Source organism: Dendropsophus ebraccatus, chromosome 5, assembly GCF_027789765.1.
Source record: "Dendropsophus ebraccatus isolate aDenEbr1 chromosome 5, aDenEbr1.pat, whole genome shotgun sequence".
NCBI lineage: Eukaryota > Metazoa > Chordata > Amphibia > Anura > Hylidae > Dendropsophus > Dendropsophus ebraccatus.
Genome location: NC_091458.1, coordinates 10,661,320 through 10,679,207, shown reverse-complemented (window position 1 = coordinate 10,679,207; position 17,888 = coordinate 10,661,320). Strand labels below are relative to the sequence as shown.

Below are 17,888 nucleotides of genomic sequence, written 5' to 3'. Positions count from 1 at the left end.
TGGAGTTACTTTAAAACAGTTTAAAATTAATAAATGCTGTGGCCGACCCTCGTCCAGCAAAAGTAGAATGGTGTTGTGTTTTTATTTAGTTATAAGAGCCAGCAGTCTGCGGGTGGTAGAGGTTTGTTACCTGTTGGCAGTCACTCAAAATTACCTTGTTCCAGAAGTTCTGAGGCTTGTGTCTGTTTTGTTTGGCGTATTGTAGGTGAGATACTTTGGGGCATTTGCCCCACTAATGTCTTTCTTCTGGCAACTCAACCATGCAGACCATTTTTCTTCAAGTACCACCATATTGTGCATCTTGAACAGCCACACTGTATTTTAGTTGATGTTATTTGTGGGTTTTTCTTTGCATCCCAAACAATTTTCCTAGTAGTTCTGGTCAAAATTTTTGTCAATTTGTGTCAACTTGTGTGCATGTCATCACGCCAATATCCCCAGGGTTTGTGAACTTTTGATCTAGGTGATTTGGATGTTTTTTGTTGTCATGATTGACCTGTCATTGGCTACAACAGAACAAAGTGAAAGTTCTGGAGTCTCCCTGACCTCAATATCATTGAGCCACTCTGGGGTGATCTCCAGCACAAAGGTTGACAGAGAAATGGGGAGTCACCTCATACATAATAGGAGCGTGATCTACTACTACTACGTGGAACCACTATCTGCTGGGGTGAAGCCTTCCCGACCCCCAATGGAGCCCCTTATATTCTCCCCCCCTTTTGAAGTCCTGGTACTGGACCCCATCCCGGCGCCAAGAAATCCCCGTCAGAAGCCGTGCGCGCTCACCAGAGATGAGTCTGATGCCCATAGAGAATGACTGGAGCAGTCATTCTCTATGGGCGTCGGACTCATCTCTGGTGAGCGCGCACACAGCTTCTGATGGGGATTTCTTGGCTCCGGGTCGGGGTCTGGGACTTCGAGAGGGGGTGAATATAAAGGGCTCCACCCTGGGGTGGGGGCGGGCTTTACCCTGGCAGCCGGGGTGACAGGCTCCCTTTAAGGGGAGGACACTTCCATGTATTGGAACGTGCTGCAATGTTTTATTTTTTATTTTTTATTTTTTTTAGATTGGATTCACATGGATGAAGCTGAAGGTTTATAGTGATATATATAAAGAGACTTCTATGGACGCTATGTTATATAGCTGTACAAATGGTAATAAGTCATACAATACACTGGTCAAGTGCATAAGGCATTTGTCTGCTAATACGTCCATTCAAGATAATAGCCAATGCTGAATGATGAGGATTTCCAGATTAAAAGACCTTATCTATAGACACACAGAATGATATAAGAGGATTCATAAATATAACATTTTTATTAATTATTGACACAAAATTCAATATATCTTTGCTATTCTTTGGTTACAAAGTGGATTTTCTTCTTGAAAGCCTCTATAATGTCCTTGTTCCTGAGGCTGTATATAACTGGATTCATCATAGGTGTTAATACTGTGTAGAGCAGGGCCACCAGAGAGTCCACATCTGAGGAGGCCTTTGGCTGTATATATATGACGGTAAGCGGCAAGTAGAAGATACTGACCACAGTGAAGTGTGAGGCGCATGTGGAGAACATCTTCATACGTCCTTCTTTGGAATTCATTTTCAGGATGGCTAATATGATTTTAATGTAAGAAATGATGACTAGAATCAATGATATTAGAAGAGATAGAGCCCCGATGGTGGAGCCGACCGCTATATTTACAGAGGTGTCAGAACAGGCCAACTGCAACAATGGTGGATGGTCACAGTAATAATGATGGATCATATTAGGGCCACAAAATAGTATATTCAAGGCTAAAATTAAGACTGGGGCTGGGGCAGCAAAACCACCGACCCATACCATAGCTATCAACAGTAGATATCGTCTCTTAGTCATGATGGTCGGGTAATGTAGAGGAGAACATATGGCGACATATCTGTCATAAGCCATTGCCGTCAGTAAGAAACACTCTGTAACTACTAAAGACTCAAAAATATACATCTGAGCCAAGCAGGCCTTATAAGAAATGGTGTCAAGGTTCATGGAGAACTTGGCCAACATCTTAGGGATGGTTACCGTTGCGTAGCTCAGATCAAGGACAGATAAGTTACTGACAAAGAAATACATAGGAGTATGCAGCCGGCGGTCAAGGGCCACCAAGAAGATGATGCTTCCATTCCCAGTGATGGTGAACAGATATATAAGGAGGAACACACAGAAGAGCAGAAGCTGATACTGCTGAAGACTCGGGAAACCAAAGATGATGAATTCTGTTACAGGAGTAATGGTCAGATTGGAAGAAACTACTGCTTGACGGTAATCCTCATCCACCTGGTAAGGGAGAATCAAATAGAAAAATGTTAGTCGTGATAAATTCGGTAAGAGGTGCCTACACCATGGAATAGGCACGCATCTTGTTTGCACCTTTTCCGTGAAGTAAGCCAGGGGCGCAGTTAATAAACCCACCACAGCATCTGGCAAAACATTTTAGTAGGCATGTATATCCTTTAAATATCTTCACTACAGTTGTTTATTGTATTGTCCCAGTACAGGTGTGCCACTTAGTTCTGTATTCCACCTGTCAAAGGGTATGTCTGTCAGATGTCACACTGCGGGATGATGGGTGTCATCGTGCACCATCACCACTTGGTGTCTCACTCTCTCTTGTTCTCTTTGCATAGCTAAAGGTAAAAGGGTTAACTGTGTATTTTACTGTTTTCTGTTAAACAATCACTAGCTTGGGTGCCTCAGACTCTTCACCTTATCATACTCCTTCACCTCACTTTTTATAGCACTTTCCCCAGCAATAGGAGGCCACCCGTATTTAGGAGTGTTAATTTCTTGTGGGCCTTCTTTAGTTGATGGGGAAAGGAAGAGACTCAGTGACAAAGCTCGTGCTGAACCCTATAACCGGGCCTGGCCCAGGGCCAGGGCCCTTGTCAGGAGTCACAGCTTACAGATTTCCTTCATGAGAGACTTTCCTCTACAAGCTAAACCCAAACTGTCACCTGGGTTCATCCTTGCCTCATACTACCGAAACTGACACTCTGAAAAGGCGGTTTTCTTCTTTTTATTCTCAAGTACGAAAGTCTTCTTCTTCTCCCACACAAAGTCACTACAAGACTGGTACAAGGGGAGGCATCAGTGTAGTGACTGGTACAGGAGGAGGAGGAGGAGACATCAGTGTAGTGACTGGTATAGGGGGAGGAGACATCAGTGTAGTGACTGGTATAGGAGGAGGCATCAGTGTAGTGACTGGTACAGAAGAAGACATCAATGTAGTGACTGGTACAGGAGGAGACATCAATGTAGTGACTGGTACAGGAGGAGACATCAATGTAGTGACTGGTACAGGAGGAGGAGGAGACATCAGTGTAGTGACTGGTACAGGAGGAGGAGACATCAGTGTAGTGACTGGTACAGGAGGAGGAGGAGACATCAGTGTAGTGACTGGTACAGGAGGAGGAGGAGACATCAGTGTAGTGACTGGTACAGGAGGAGACATCAGTGTAGTGACTGGTACAAGAGGAGACATCAATGTAGTGACTGGTACAGGAGGAGACATCAGTGTAGTGACTAGTACAGGGGGAGACATCAATGTAGTGACTGGTACAAGAGAAGACATCAATGTAGTGACTGGTACAGGGGAACACATCAGTGTAGTGACTAGTACAGGAGGAGGAGGAAACATCAGTGTAGTGATTGGTATAGGAGGAGGAGGAGACATCAGTGTAGTGACTAGTACAGGGGAACACATCAGTGTAGTGACTGGTACAGGAGGAGGAGGAGACATCAGTGTAGTGATTGGTACAGGAGGAGACATCAGTGTAGTGATTGGTACAGGAGGAGAAGGAGGAGACATCAGTGTAGTGACTGGTACAGGGGGAGGCATCAGTATAGTGACTGGTACAGGGGGTGGAGACATCAGTGTAGTGACTGGTACAGGAGGAGGAGGAGACATCAGTGTAGTGACTGGTACAGGAGGAGGAGGAGGCATCAGTGTAGTGACTGGTACAGGAGGAGGAGGAAAAATCAGTGTAGTGACTGGTACAGGAGGAGACATCAGTGTAGTGACTGGTACAGGAGGAGACATCAGTGTAGTGACTGTACAGGAGGAGACATCAGTGTAGTGACTGGTACAGGGGGAGACATCAGTGTAGTGACTGGTACAGGGGGTGGAGACATCAGTGTAGTGACTGGTACAGGAGGAGGCATTGTGGTGGACCTCCAGAGGTGTTATATCGGAGGGACGGACGGTCACTTGCTAGGTGTTGTAGTGTGAAGCTTATTGTGTGGTCACGTGACGCCAGTGGGTACACAGGTGTGATGGCACGCCTGCTTTTAAGGTGTAAGTCCGATTGTACCCTTTTCCCCTGTGGTCAGTGTGCTGCCAGGTCCCTTGGGATAGTGTAGTTGCGGATGATGCAGTCACAAGTGGCCAGATTGGTGTAACGCCCCCCCCCACCCCCTGCCCCCGGGTAGTAGGACCCGCCACCCTCAAAAAGGGGAAGTGTCCTAAGGTTGCGGTGTATACACTGTGTAGGTGGTGATGATCACAGACTCTTGAGATAACGTTGAGTTAATTTACTACTTGTACATCTGCAGCAGGTAATACAGAAGATCTTTGATATACACTTGACAAAGTTCCAATAAAAGACTTGAACATAGGACAACCAGATCTGTAGGATAAGGGCAGAGTAGGAGGTAGTTGTGTTGAGTTGTGCTGAGGTAGAGTAGCAGAAAAGAGGAGGCCGTGAGAGTCTCAACCCATGTAGTAGTGTCCTCTGCCGGGATGTTGGAGGATACAATAGAATACTTGTAGAAGAAGAAGAACACCTGTGCCCGTGTATTGACTTTTGTTTTAGTCTTCACACCACCTTATGCCCACTAGCGTTGGCCGAACCTTACTAATGGGTGACACAGGTCCCAGACCTTGTTACCTGGGTTGAGCGGAATGCTGAGGGTTCCCTGCTGACACCCGCGCTGCGAGATGGAGTTTATAGGCTTACTGCAACTTTGCTCCACCTGGATCATTCCTGGCTCTATGGCTCTATAGTGGATACTGTCCTGCTCTGTGACTTTTCTTGTCCATGGCGTGGGTTGAGGTTATCTGTTGGCTAGTCCTCTTCTAAGAGGTTTAACACCGCATAGTGCTTTGTGAGGGTACTTGTAAGAAGGTTGGTAACAGTGTGCTGTCTTGCGTCCTACCTATGGGGGGCACTGTCGAAGACTAAACTTTGGGGTACCCGGCAGAGGGCCAGGGCCCGGACAAGACCGCTGTGGAGAACTATTAAGCTTGTGTCCTTTCTCAACAGAAAAACTCTTGCTCATCCCCTACCCATGGGACTAACTTCCTCTACAGTGTGTATGGTGCGCTGTGATTGGGTGAACAGAGTGCAATAGAAGAAGAGAGGTGATAGGAAAGAAGAAAGTGTAGTGACTGGTACAGGAGGAGGCATCAGTGTAGTGACTGGTAAAGGAGGAGACATCAGTGTAGTGACTGGTACAGGAGGAGGCATCAGTGTAGTGACTGGTACAGGAGGAGACATCAGTGTAGTGACTGGTACAGGAGGAGGAGGCATCAGTGTAGTGACTGGTACAGGAGGAGACATCAGTGTAGTGACTGGTACAGGAGGAGGAGACATCAGTGTAGTGACTGGTACAGGAGGAGACATCAGTGTAGTGACTGGTACAGGAGGAGGAGACATCAGTGTAGTAACTGGTATAGGAGGAGGCATCAGTGCAGTGACTGGTACAGGAGGAGACATCAGTGTAGTAACTGGTATAGGAGGAGACATCAGTGTAGTGACTGGTACAGGAGGAGACATCAGTGTAATGACTGGTATAGGAGGAGGCATCAGTGTAGTGACTGGTACAGGAGGAGACATCAGTGTAGTGACTGGTACAGGAGAAGACATCAGTGTAATGACTGGTATAGGAGGAGGCATCAGTGTAGTGACTGGTAAAGGAGAAGACATCAGGAGGAGGCATTGGTGTAGCAACTGGCATAGGGGGGCAGGACAAATAATGTAATGTATGTACACAGTGACCTCACCAGCAGAATACTGAGTGCAGCTCTGGGGTATTATACAGGATGTAACTCAGGATCAGTACAGGATCAGTAATGTAATCTATGTACACAGTGACCCCACCAGCAGAATAGTGAGTGCAGCTCTGGAGTATAATACAGGATGTAACTCAGGATCAGTAATGTAATATATGTACACAGTGACCCCACCAGCAGAATAGTGACTGCAGCTCTGGAGTATAATACAGGATCAGTAATGTAATGTATGTACACAGTGACCCCACCAGCAGAATACTTAGTGCAGCTCTGGAGTATAATACAGGATGTAACTCAGGATCAGTATAGGATCAGTAATGTAATCTATGTACACAGTGACCCCACCAGCAGAATAGTGAGTGCAGCTCTGAAGTATAATACAGGATTAGTAGAGGGTGGTGAGCTGTCGATGGATGATCCCTGATTGTTTGCTCACTTGGCTGATCTCTTGCTCTATTGCACAGGGGGATATCAGCCTGCTCCACTGATACTCCTCGCATGTAATAGAGCCCTAAGCCTTAGCGTCACACTTACCTTGTATAGATTTTCTCCCATAGCAGAAAGGTCGAGAAAATTGAAATATTATTGAGGAAAATTAGTGATTTTTGGATTTTTCTGTGTCTGGAGAATTTCTCGTTGTTGTGATCTTCTCGCCCTACAGAGGAGCGCCCTCCCGGCTTCTTACATCCCTATTTATACCCTTTTGTAATAAGTTGGAGGGATATTAATTATGGTTATAACCCTCTCAGGAATTATTACAGTGTGTTGATACTTTGTAGCATCTGCTTCTCCTGTAATGGCGATCACCTTGTTGTTGTTTACAGTAATTTTCACATCTCATCTATTTCTTCCTCAGGGGTTAATCAAGAATTGGTGATGGCTCCTAAGATTTACAGTAGACGAGTCTTCAGTGGAATCTTCTATGGAAGTTATCATACTACTAATGGGTGGTTTATGCCACCATATACAATATCTGATTTATTGTTTTATTAAGTATTTTGTTGGTCTGGATAGGTGACAAATATAGGTATAAACTTTGCTTGTCCGGGGGTCTGAGGGTCCATTGTATCAGGATTTTTCCGCTAAAAAGTGGCTCCATATATTATTTATTTATTTATTTATTCAATTAATTAAACTATAATGATTATATTTTTCTAATTTGTTGCAATTATTTAATTGTAATTTAGATTATTATAGGGGTGTCCATCTTACCCAAACAGATTTAGTGATATACTTTACAGTAATCCCCAAAAACATAGGCATATGTACAGTACATAAACATGTACAGCGCCTGTCCTATTGACATGAATGGGAAACATTGGTGTAACAGTGTATAACTGTGACCTTTAAAGAGGTCATTCTACAGGCTGAGCTGTAGATGTTGTGGGGTGTCCCACCACTGGTGCTGTCTAGAGCACCCAAGTAAGTCATTCTCTCAGGTTTGCAAGTGGGAGATGTAGTACTGTGTTTTCCCCACTAGGTGTCACCCAACTCTATTGCACGGCTGAAGTAGTTAATGGGTTAATTGCTTTGTACCATGTGTTTTGTGCTGACCACTCTCAGGTGCTGGTTCTCTTCTACCTATGTAATGATGAGCGAACATGCTCGTCCAAGCTTGGTACTCGTTCGAGTATTAGGGTACTGTAAGTTTGGGCGCTATTTCTCAGCCAATAAACATGCAGGAGACTCTTTGGTACATCCTGCAATGACGTGGGACCCATACATGTCGATATCAGTGATTGGTTGGCCAGATCAGATGACCCTGCCATATAAAAATCGCGGCCGGTAGTGCTTGCTTCAGACGTATGCTGGAAGAGATTAGGGACAGAGCTGCTGCTGGTCAGGGAGAGCATTAGGAAGGGTTCCAGTAGGCAGGGAATACTAGCAATACAAACAAACAGCCCTTGTAAGGGCTTTAAATCGTTTTTAAATTGTAATGCATTGTCCCAGAACAGACCCTCTTATCCTCACACTTTTATTGTAACCAGTTCTGTTCTGGAAAGCTATGGTCCACTACAAACTGCGTGTATTGTGTCACCCTTCTCAGTGTTCAGGTCTGCTATTCCATTCATTTATTGTTTGTATATTCAGGTATCAGTGCCTAATGGTATTATGTCGCCCCCCCCCCCCCCCCCCCCCCCCCCCCGTGTTCAAGTATGGTACTTCTCATGTATATTTCACTGTATATGCCTAATGGTGTGATGATGCAATGGCTGGATGTCAAGTGACTGTGCCCTGCTTCCATGGTAACTCCAATGGTCATCAAGCTTTGGCTGGGGTTACCATGTGACTTCCTGTTCTACCTCAGTCTATTCCCTACCACACTACCACAGAGGGGATAGGTTCGGTGTGAGTTCTCTCTCCCCTGTAAGGTGAGAGATACATGTGCTCTGCTGCTCCAGTTCCACAAGAAGTATTCCTGGCTGTGTGCTGTTCTCGAGTCCTCAAGATTCTCATCTATTCTCCAGATCTGGGTGCAGTTGTTCTTCAGTCATTCCTCTCATCATCTTCTCTAATCATCAACAGCAAGTATTCATCTCAATTCCATTCCACCCAGCATCTCATCTTCAGTTTCACTACTACTCCCATCATTCAGCACGCTACTTTCACAGCCTATTGCAGCATCACCCATTATTCTGCTTTATTCAAGCCTGCCTTATTCCCGGTTGCATCCGGAGAGACTGTTGCTACTAGTTATCACCGTTACAATAAATACACAACTACCGTTGTTTCTGAACCTTGGCATTGGTGTGATAATTGGTGCCCTGACTAAGGACAACGAAGAATCGCATGCCTAGTCTCCGCACGGTCAGGAGCCCGGTTTCCAGCTGCGATCCCTCGTGCCTAAATCGTGACAACCATCCAGTTAGCAGCTGCCCCAGTTCCTGCCTGCTACAACACCCTCTCAGCGGAGTGGCCCCTAGGGGCCAGGGGCATCGCATTTTTGGCGTCACGAACAGGATACAAACTGCGTTGTGCCCGCTCCAACTATTCCCCAGAGGCGCACTACAACTCCCAGAAAGACTTTGCCTAGCGTGCTGCTGCTAAAGGGGACAGTTTGCTGCATTATCATGGGTGTAATTGAAGTGCCTAGGGCAGGGCCGGATTAAGGTTGGTGGAGGCCCTGGGCAAAAATTTTGTTGGGGGCCTCCCCCCATTTTTTCCCCCCAAGTATATCCCATACAGCGATCTATACAGGTGGCTACTTACTGTAGCAGACTTAGCACCTACCCCTCCTCACTCCTGGCTGTGTGGCTCAGCATCCTCCTCTGTTTTGCATGTGATGGTCACTACAGGCTGCAGTCCAGAGGAAGATGCCAGGCCCTAGAGACAGGATGGGGAGGGGGTGTATTCCCACTCGGGGTGTGTTCCCACTTTGTGTTTATGTTAATAATGCAATGCGAGAACACAGCCCTTCAGCACTTTCTGTGCTCTCCTGCCCCCTGCGTTAGCCACCACAGCAGCATATGCAGATGTGAATCGCTGAAGGAACCTGGACTTGCAAGTCTAAGTCCCATCTGCAGTTCCCAACCATGTACACTACCTGAAGCAGTAAGGAGCACCCAGAAAGTACTTAAAGGCTGTGTAGAATATATAGCGGATATGGTACATGTGAACGTACCCAAAGGATTAAAATACACAGCTGTGTGCAGCCCATGATATGGCATATATAGCCTGTGTGCAGAATATGACATACATAGGATATACACCATATGCTGCACACAGGCTATATACCATACACTGCTCTCAGGCTATATATCATATGCTGCACACAGACTATATACAGTATATACCATATGCTGCACACAGGCTATATACAGTATATACCATATGCTGCACACAGGCTATATACAGTATATACCATATGCTGCACACAGGCTATATACAGTATATACCATATGCTGCACACAGGCTATATACAGTATATACCATATGCTGCACACAGACTATATATCATCCACTGCTGTCAGGCTATATATCATACGCTGCACACAGGCTATATACAGTATATACCATACGCTGCACACAGGCTATATACAGTATATACCATACGCTGCACACAGGCTATATACAGTATATACCATATGCTGCACACAGGCTATATACAGTATATACCATACGCTGCACACAGGCTATATACAGTATATACCATATGCTGCACACAGGCTATATACAGTATATACCATATGCTGCACACAGGCTATATACAGTATATACCATATGCTGCACACAGGCTATATACAGTATATACCATATGCTGCACACAGGCTATATACAGTATATACCATATGCTGCACACAGGCTATATACAGTATATACCATATGCTGCACACAGGCTATATCTCATACACTGCTCTCAGGCTATATATCATATGCTGCACACAGACTATATATCATCCACTGCTGTCAGGCTATATATCATACGCTGCACACAGGCTATATACAGTATATACCATACGCTGCACACAGGCTATATACAGTATATACCATACGCTGCACACAGGCTATATACAGTATATACCATACGCTGCACACAGGCTATATACAGTATATACCATATGCTGCACACAGGCTATATACAGTATATACCATATGCTGCACACAGGCTATATACAGTATATACCATATGCTGCACACAGGCTATATACAGTATATACCATATGCTGCACACAGGCTATATACAGTATATACCATATGCTGCACACAGGCTATATACAGTATATACCATATGCTGCACACAGGCTATATACAGTATATACCATATGCTGCACACAGGCTATATACAGTATATACCATATGCTGCACACAGGCTATATACAGTATATACCATATGCTGCACACAGGCTATATACAGTATATACCATATGCTGCACACAGGCTATATACAGTATATACCATATGCTGCACACAGGCTATATACAGTATATACCATATGCTGCACACAGGCTATATACAGTATATACCATATGCTGCACACAGACTATATACAGTATATACCATATGCTGCACACAGGCTATATACAGTATCTACCATATGCTGCACACAGGCTATATACAGTATATACCATATGCTGCACACAGACTATATACAGTATATACCATATGCTGCACACAGGCTATATACAGTATATACCATATGCTGCACCCAGAGTATATACAGTATATACCATATGCTGCACACAGACTATATACAGTATATACTATATGCTGCACACAGACTATATACCACATGCTGCACACAGGCTATATATCATATGCTGCACACAGACTATATACAGTATATACCACATGCTGCACACAGACTGTATACAGTATATACCATATGCTGCACACAGACTACAGAATTATTTTCTCATGCAGTTTTGCCACAATTTCAGCTGATACAGTAAAACTCTGCTATTAAAAAGCAGCGTGTGTATTATGGCAAAGAGCAATATTTCCCTTTTCACTTCAGGGCCCCCTACCAAATAGTTTTCTACAAAAAAACTAAGAAAAAACATGTAATTTAGTGACTCACAGGTGACGTCTTCTTTAATCTCAGGTGTCACTTTCCTTTTCCTCCAGGATGATTTCTTGCAGCTACAATTCTTCTCTTTACAACCTGCAAGACAAACATCTCAGGCTCCGCACATTTCCTTCAATTTCCTTCCCTTTTTTCTTAATATGTGTGTGGGTTGTCCCCTGTATGTAGCATCCTCTGCTGTGCCCCCATATAGTAATAATGTCCCCTGTGCCCACATATAGTAATAATATCTCCTGTTGTGCCTCCGTATAGTAATAAAGTCCTCATGTTGTGCCCACTTATAGTAATATTGCCCCCTGCTGTGCCATCATATAGTAATAATGTCCAGCCCTGCTGTGCCCCCTGCTGTAATGTGCCCCCATAGTATATACCCCCTGCTCTAATGTGCCTCCATAGTATATGGCCCATGCTCTGATATGTGTCCCCATACATAGTATATACCCCTGTTCTGATATGTGTCTCCATCAGAATGTGCTCTGATGTGCCCCCATAGTATATGCCCCCTTACATAGTATATGCCCCCTGCTCTGATATGTGTCCCCATACATAGTATATACCCCCTGCTCTAATGTGCCCCCATAGTATATACCACCTTCTCGAATGTGCCCCCATAGTATATGCCCTCTGCTCTGATATGTGACCCCATACATAGTACAGTATATGCCCCCTGCTGTAATGTCCCCATACATAGTATATACCCCCTGCTCTGATATGTGTCCCCATACATAGTATATACCCCATGCTGTAATGTCCTCCATAGTATATATACCCCTGCTGTAATGTCCTCCATAGTATATATACCCCTGCTGTAATGTCCTCCATAGTATATACCCCTGCTGTAATGTCCCCCATGGTATATATACCCCTGCTGTAATGTCCCCCATGGTATATATACCCCTGTTGTAATGTCCTTCATAGTATATACCCCTGCTGTAATGTCCTCCATAGTATATACCCCTGCTCTGATGTGTCCCCATACATAGTATATACCCCATGCTGTAATGTCCTCCATAGTATATATACCCCTGTTGTAATGTCCTCCATAGTATATACCCCTGCTGTAATGTCCTCCATAGTAAATATACCCCATTCACTCATACTCACCTGATCTGGGCGGGGGATGGGTCGTCTCTCTTCTCTCCTGGTTCCTTCAGCATGGCAGCCGCTGTGACAGATCGTCCAGCTAAAGAAATCAGGTTTCCTACCACTTGAGGTCCCGTCGGCGCGCTGTCCTCTCCTCAGTGAGGTCAGAGGGAAGGAGGGGGGTGGGGGGGGGGGTCGCAGCAGGAGAGTGTTGTTCGGGATCCTCCAGGAAGCCTCTATCAGGGGGAAGTCTGAGGAGCCTGCCGGGCGGGAGATGTGTCAACACACAGTTAACCCTACACCCAGGCCTGTATTTAGAGTTCATGCTGCCCTAGGCACTTTGCATGCTGAGGCGCCCTCCCCCCTCCCCCTTCCCATCGGCACTGACAGGTTACCTGCATGGTGCATACTGGGAGCTGGGTGCTGGAGGCCGGCACTCCAGCACCCAGTACTACTGAGCGGCACCCCCCGGCTGGCAGTAGTACTAGGTACTGGGGTGCCGCTTTGCTTGATGCCCGCTCTTCTCATCAAACAGACGTGATGGAGGAAGGAAGGAGGCCGGGGACTTAATTTGGGGACCGCTTCTGTCCAGTGTCGGACTGGGGCACCTGGGGCCCACCAGTATAGAACCAGTGAAATGTGACATGCTGACCCGCTCCTAGGGCTGGGCGGTATACCGTCAAAATACCGATACCGTCTCTGGCGTCGGTTAACCGACCTCAACTTTGCCAGGACGGTATCTGCGGTATTTTTACTATTTTCCTACCTGAGCCCTAAGCGCTGCACAGGCCGGAGGAAGCCTCCTATGTGCAGTCTGTGCAGGGATGCACGGACTGCACATAGGAGACCAGCACCGTGTGTCAGAGCGCCCCTGCCATCCTCCCCCGTCCGGCATATCACAGCGGTCTTCCCGGCACAGCAGAGCGGCCCCCACCCGCCCGACACGGCAGAGCAGCCGCCCGCCCGGCATATCGGTCATCCACTTGCCCGACACAGGTATCAGCCCTCCGCCCACCCGACACAGCGGTCATCCACTCACCCCACATGGCAGAGCAGCCCCCGGCCGGCCGGCACAGCGGGTCCCCACTCACCCCACATGGCAGAGCAGCCCCCGGCCGGCCGGCACAGCGGGTCCCCACTCACCCCACATGGCAGAGCAGCCCCCGGCCGGCCGGCACAGCGGGTCCCCACTCACCCCACATGGCAGAGCAGCCCCCGGCCGGCCGGCACAGCGGGTCCCCACTCACCCCACATGGCAGAGCAGCCCCCGGCTGGCACAGTTGACCCCAACTCGCCCGCAACAGCAGAGCAGACCCCAGTCGTCCGATGCGGCCCTTCATGTCCCGTGGATACCACACGGAGCGCTGCGCGACTCAGCCCGGTCCCATAGTCCACACCGCACACGTGTTCTGCCCTCCCTACATGATCAGATCCTTGTCTGTTCCTAGCTTGTTTAGTGCCAGTAGAGCCATCCTGCCCCAGTCTAGCTCACAGAGCATTGTCTACACTGGATACAAACAGCCTGGACACCAGACTGATACATTGTTCATAGCTAGTCCTGCTCTCAGCTGTATCCAGTGTAGACAATGCTGTGTGAGCTCTACAGACTGATACATTGTACATAGCTAGTCTTGCTCTGTATCCAGTGTAGACAATGCTCTGTGAGCTCCAGACTGATACATTGTACATGGCTAGTCCTGCTCTCAGCTGTATCCAGTGTAGACAATGCTCTGTGAGCTCCAGACTGATACATTGTACATAGCTAGTCCTGCTCCCAGCTGTATCCAGTGTAGACAATGCTCTGTGAGCTCCAGACTGATACATTGTACACAGCTAGTCCTGCTCTCAGCTGTATTCAGTGTAGACAATGCTCTGTGAGCTCCAGACTGTTACATTGTACATGGCTAGTCCTGCGCTCAGCTGTATCCAGTGTAGACAATGCTCTGTATACCTGTGTATACACGTCCTGTATTGTGTACATAGCTATATACCTCTGTGTACACATTCTGTAGTGGCTGTATACCTGTATATACACATCCTGTAGTGGCTGTATACCTGTCTATACATGTTCTGTAGTGTGTACATAGCCTTGGTTGCTGCTCAGTTAATTTTTATTATTTTTTTTTACGTTATTGAAACTAAATATTGCGTTTGGCACAACCAAGTGGGTGTGGCTTGTAAAAGGGGCGTGTCATAATTATCGCTCAATTATCGTTACCGCAGTTATATGTACGATAAACCGCGATATAGATTTAGGCCATTATCGCCCAGCCCTACCCGCTCCTTTCCTGGATTCATCTGTATCTGTGACAAATCCCTTGTGGCAGATCAGAATACATAGATCTGTGGGCGCTCAGTGCAGGGAAGTGACCCCAGAACATCACTAATAGGGGATAGAACAACAACATCTTCCCCTATCCCCTATTAGTGATGTTCTGGGGTCACTTCCCTGCACTGAGCGCCCACAGATCTATGTATTCTGATCTCCCAAAAAGCATCCAGTGTATAATGCACCCAGGACCCAACTACAACAGCTGCAGGCACTACAACGCCCAGCATTTACTGACAGTCTGCAGCCCTCAGCATACGCTGGGAGCTGTAGTGCCTGCAGCTCTTGTAGTTGGGTCCTAGTTTAAAAATTTGCGCTAGTGTACTGTAGTGACCCCGGGGCTGTGTCAGTACACTACCGCAAACAATACACTGACCCATTAAGACCCCAATGGTGCACAGGCTCTGCACAGTATAGAAGTGATTATAGTGCAGTTACTAATGACTCACAGGTGACGTCTTCTCCGATTGCCGTCGCTCACACTTCGCTTTCTTCTCCATCTGGAGCAGCCATCATGAAGACTTCTCCGACCACAACTCATCTGCAGGCGGGCAGCTGGGGGTGACTGGGGAAGGAGGCAGCTGGGGGTGACTGGGGAAGGGAGGCAGGGATAGCAGCTGGGGCAACAGGGGGAGGGGAAAAAGCTGGGGGGCAGGGAGAGCAGCTGGGGCGACCGGGGAGGGGGAGAATCTGGGGAACAGTGGGAGCAGCTGGGGCGACCGGGGTAGGGGAGAACCTGGGGAACAGGAGGAGCAGCTGGGGTGACAGGGGGAGAAGATGGGAGGGCAGCTGGGGTGGCAGGGGGAGGGGGATAAGCTGGGGTGACAGGGGGAGGGGGAGAAGCTGGGGAACAGGGGGAGAAGATGGGAGGGCAGCTGGGGTGGCAGGGGGAGAAGCTGGGGGGCAGGGAGAGCAGCTGGGGCGACTGGGGGAGGGGGAGAACCTGGGGAACAGGGGGGGCAGCTGGGGCAACAGGGGGAGAAGATGGGGGGGCAGCTGGGGTTGCAGGGGGAGAAGATGGGGGGCGTCTGGGGTTGCAGGGGGAGAAGATGGGGGGCGGCTCGGGTTGCAGGGGGAGAAGATGGGGGGGCGGCTGGGGTTGCAGGGGGAGAAGATGGGGGGCGGCTGGGGTTGCAGGGGGAGAAGATGGGAGGGCGGCTGGGGTTGCAGGAGGAGAAGATGGGAGGGCGGCTGGGGTTGCAGGGGGAGAAGATGGGGGGCGGCTGGGGTTGCAGGGGGAGAAGATGGGAGGGCAGCTGGGGTGGCAGGGGGAGGGGGAGAAGATGGGAGGGCAGCTGGGGTGGCAGGGGGAGAAGCTGGGGGGCAGGGAGAGCAGCTGGGGCGACTGGGGGAGGGGGAAAACCTGGGGAACAGGGGGGGCAGCGGGGGCAACAGGGGGAGAAGATGGGCGGGCAGCTGGGGTTGCAGGGGGAGAAGATGGGGGGACGGCTGGGGTTGCAGGGGGAGAAGATGGGGGGACGGCTGGGGTTGCAGGGGGAGAAGATGGGGGGCGGCTGGGGTTGCAGGGGGAGAAGATGGGGGGGGCGGCTGGGGTTGCAGGGGGAGAAGATGGGGGGGCGGCTGGGGTTGCAGGGGGAGAAGATGGGGGGCGGCTGGGGTTGCAGGGGGAGAAGATGGGGGGGCGGCTGGGGTTGCAGGGGGAGAAGATGGGGGGCGGCTGGAGTTGCAGGGGGAGAAGATGGGGGGCGGCTGGGGGAGAAGATCGGGGTAAGCTGGGGTGGCAGGGGGTGAGGATGGGTGGGGGCAGCTGAGGTGACAGGCAGGGAGGGAAGAGTGAGCGGTGGGGGGGCTGAGGGATTAGCCGGCTGGCAGGGAGACCAGCCGGGGGATCAGCAGGACGGCAGGTACAGAGGCAGGCTGAAAAGGTCTCCCCCATGCAGGGCCGGTGTGAGCTTCCGGTACAGACAGGCCGGAAGCTCACAGTGCAGCCCCGCGATGCCCAAACTTCTTCCCCGCTCAGCAGCGTGCGTGTGACGTCATCACGCCGCTGCCAAACAGGAGAGAGGTTCGGGCATCGCGGGGCTGCACTGTGAGCTTCCGGCCTGTCTGTACCGGAAGCTCACGCCGGCCCTGCATGGGGGAGACTTTTTCAGCCTGATCCCCCGGCCGACCCATCACTCCCCTGAGCCCCCCCCCCTCCCCCCCAAAACCGCCCGGGCGCGGATGTTAGCGCCGGGGCGGCGGAGGGGTTTAAAAAAAAAAAAAAAAAATTGCTCCAGAACTCCCCTTCCGGGTTCCAGCTGGTGGGGTCCCCCAAGTGGTGGAGGCCCAGGGGCACGTGCCCCTTGTGCCCCCTCTTTAATCCGGCCATGGCCTAGGGCCCTAGACTGTACACAATATGGCCGCCGTGTTCTTCAATTTCTTACTGCGCCATACCCCGGAGAGGAGGGGGTTAACCGCCATGCTGCCAAAGCGCAGGAATCGCCCGGCGCCATAGACTTTACAGTGGATCCTCCTGATTGGCTGCCTGTGCCAGATGACGTCACTGTTGCCGGGCAGACTACTGCGCCGAAACTTCAGCCTCTGCGCTCCGCCTACTGCCAGGTCCTCAAAGGCCCGATAGCGTCCTGCAAGGAGTGCGTACCTGCCGCAGCTGATCCTGTGGTACCGGAGCTTCCAGCGTTCCTGCCAGCGCTTGATCCAGCGTTCCTGCTAGCACCGCTCCCATCCTACAGCAACACCAGTTGGGGCGCTGCCCCGTCGGACGACGAAAGCTACAGCCGGGCCTCCACTCCGGCCTCTGCTAATCAGGACGGGGGATCCACTCCTGGCTCCCGCATCTCGCCGAAACCGGACCGTTCCAGTGCATGCGACTTAGCCTTCTCTACCGGAGGATCCACATCACCGGAGGGGTGTCTGTCCTTAAGTGACCCGACTTTCTTGTC

At 49.2% G+C, this 17,888-nt stretch overlaps 1 protein-coding gene across 1 annotated transcript; it reads right to left on the bottom strand.

The window, feature by feature from the left end:
• Nucleotides 1–1,353: 1,353 nt before the first annotated feature.
• On the bottom strand, nucleotides 1,354–17,671 carry LOC138794017 (olfactory receptor 6N1-like). The gene is made up of 2 exons (XM_069972783.1): nucleotides 17,588–17,671; nucleotides 1,354–2,313 (listed from the first exon to the last, which is right to left on the bottom strand). Exons 1-2 carry the CDS (start codon nucleotides 17,669–17,671, stop codon nucleotides 1,354–1,356), a joined length of 1,044 nt encoding a protein of 347 aa, XP_069828884.1.
• Between the last annotated feature and the right edge of the window lie 217 nt (nucleotides 17,672–17,888).

Excerpts from the sequence above, each read along its gene's own strand:
- LOC138794017 (XM_069972783.1), bottom strand. The coding sequence starts at position 17,671 with ATGGGAGCGGTGCTAGCAGGAACGCTGGATCAAGCGCTGGCAGGAACG. Across the intron at positions 2,314-17,587 it reads CACAGGATCAGCTGCGGCAG|GTGGATGAGGATTACCGTCA; the intron begins GTACGCACTCCT and ends CTCCCTTACCAG.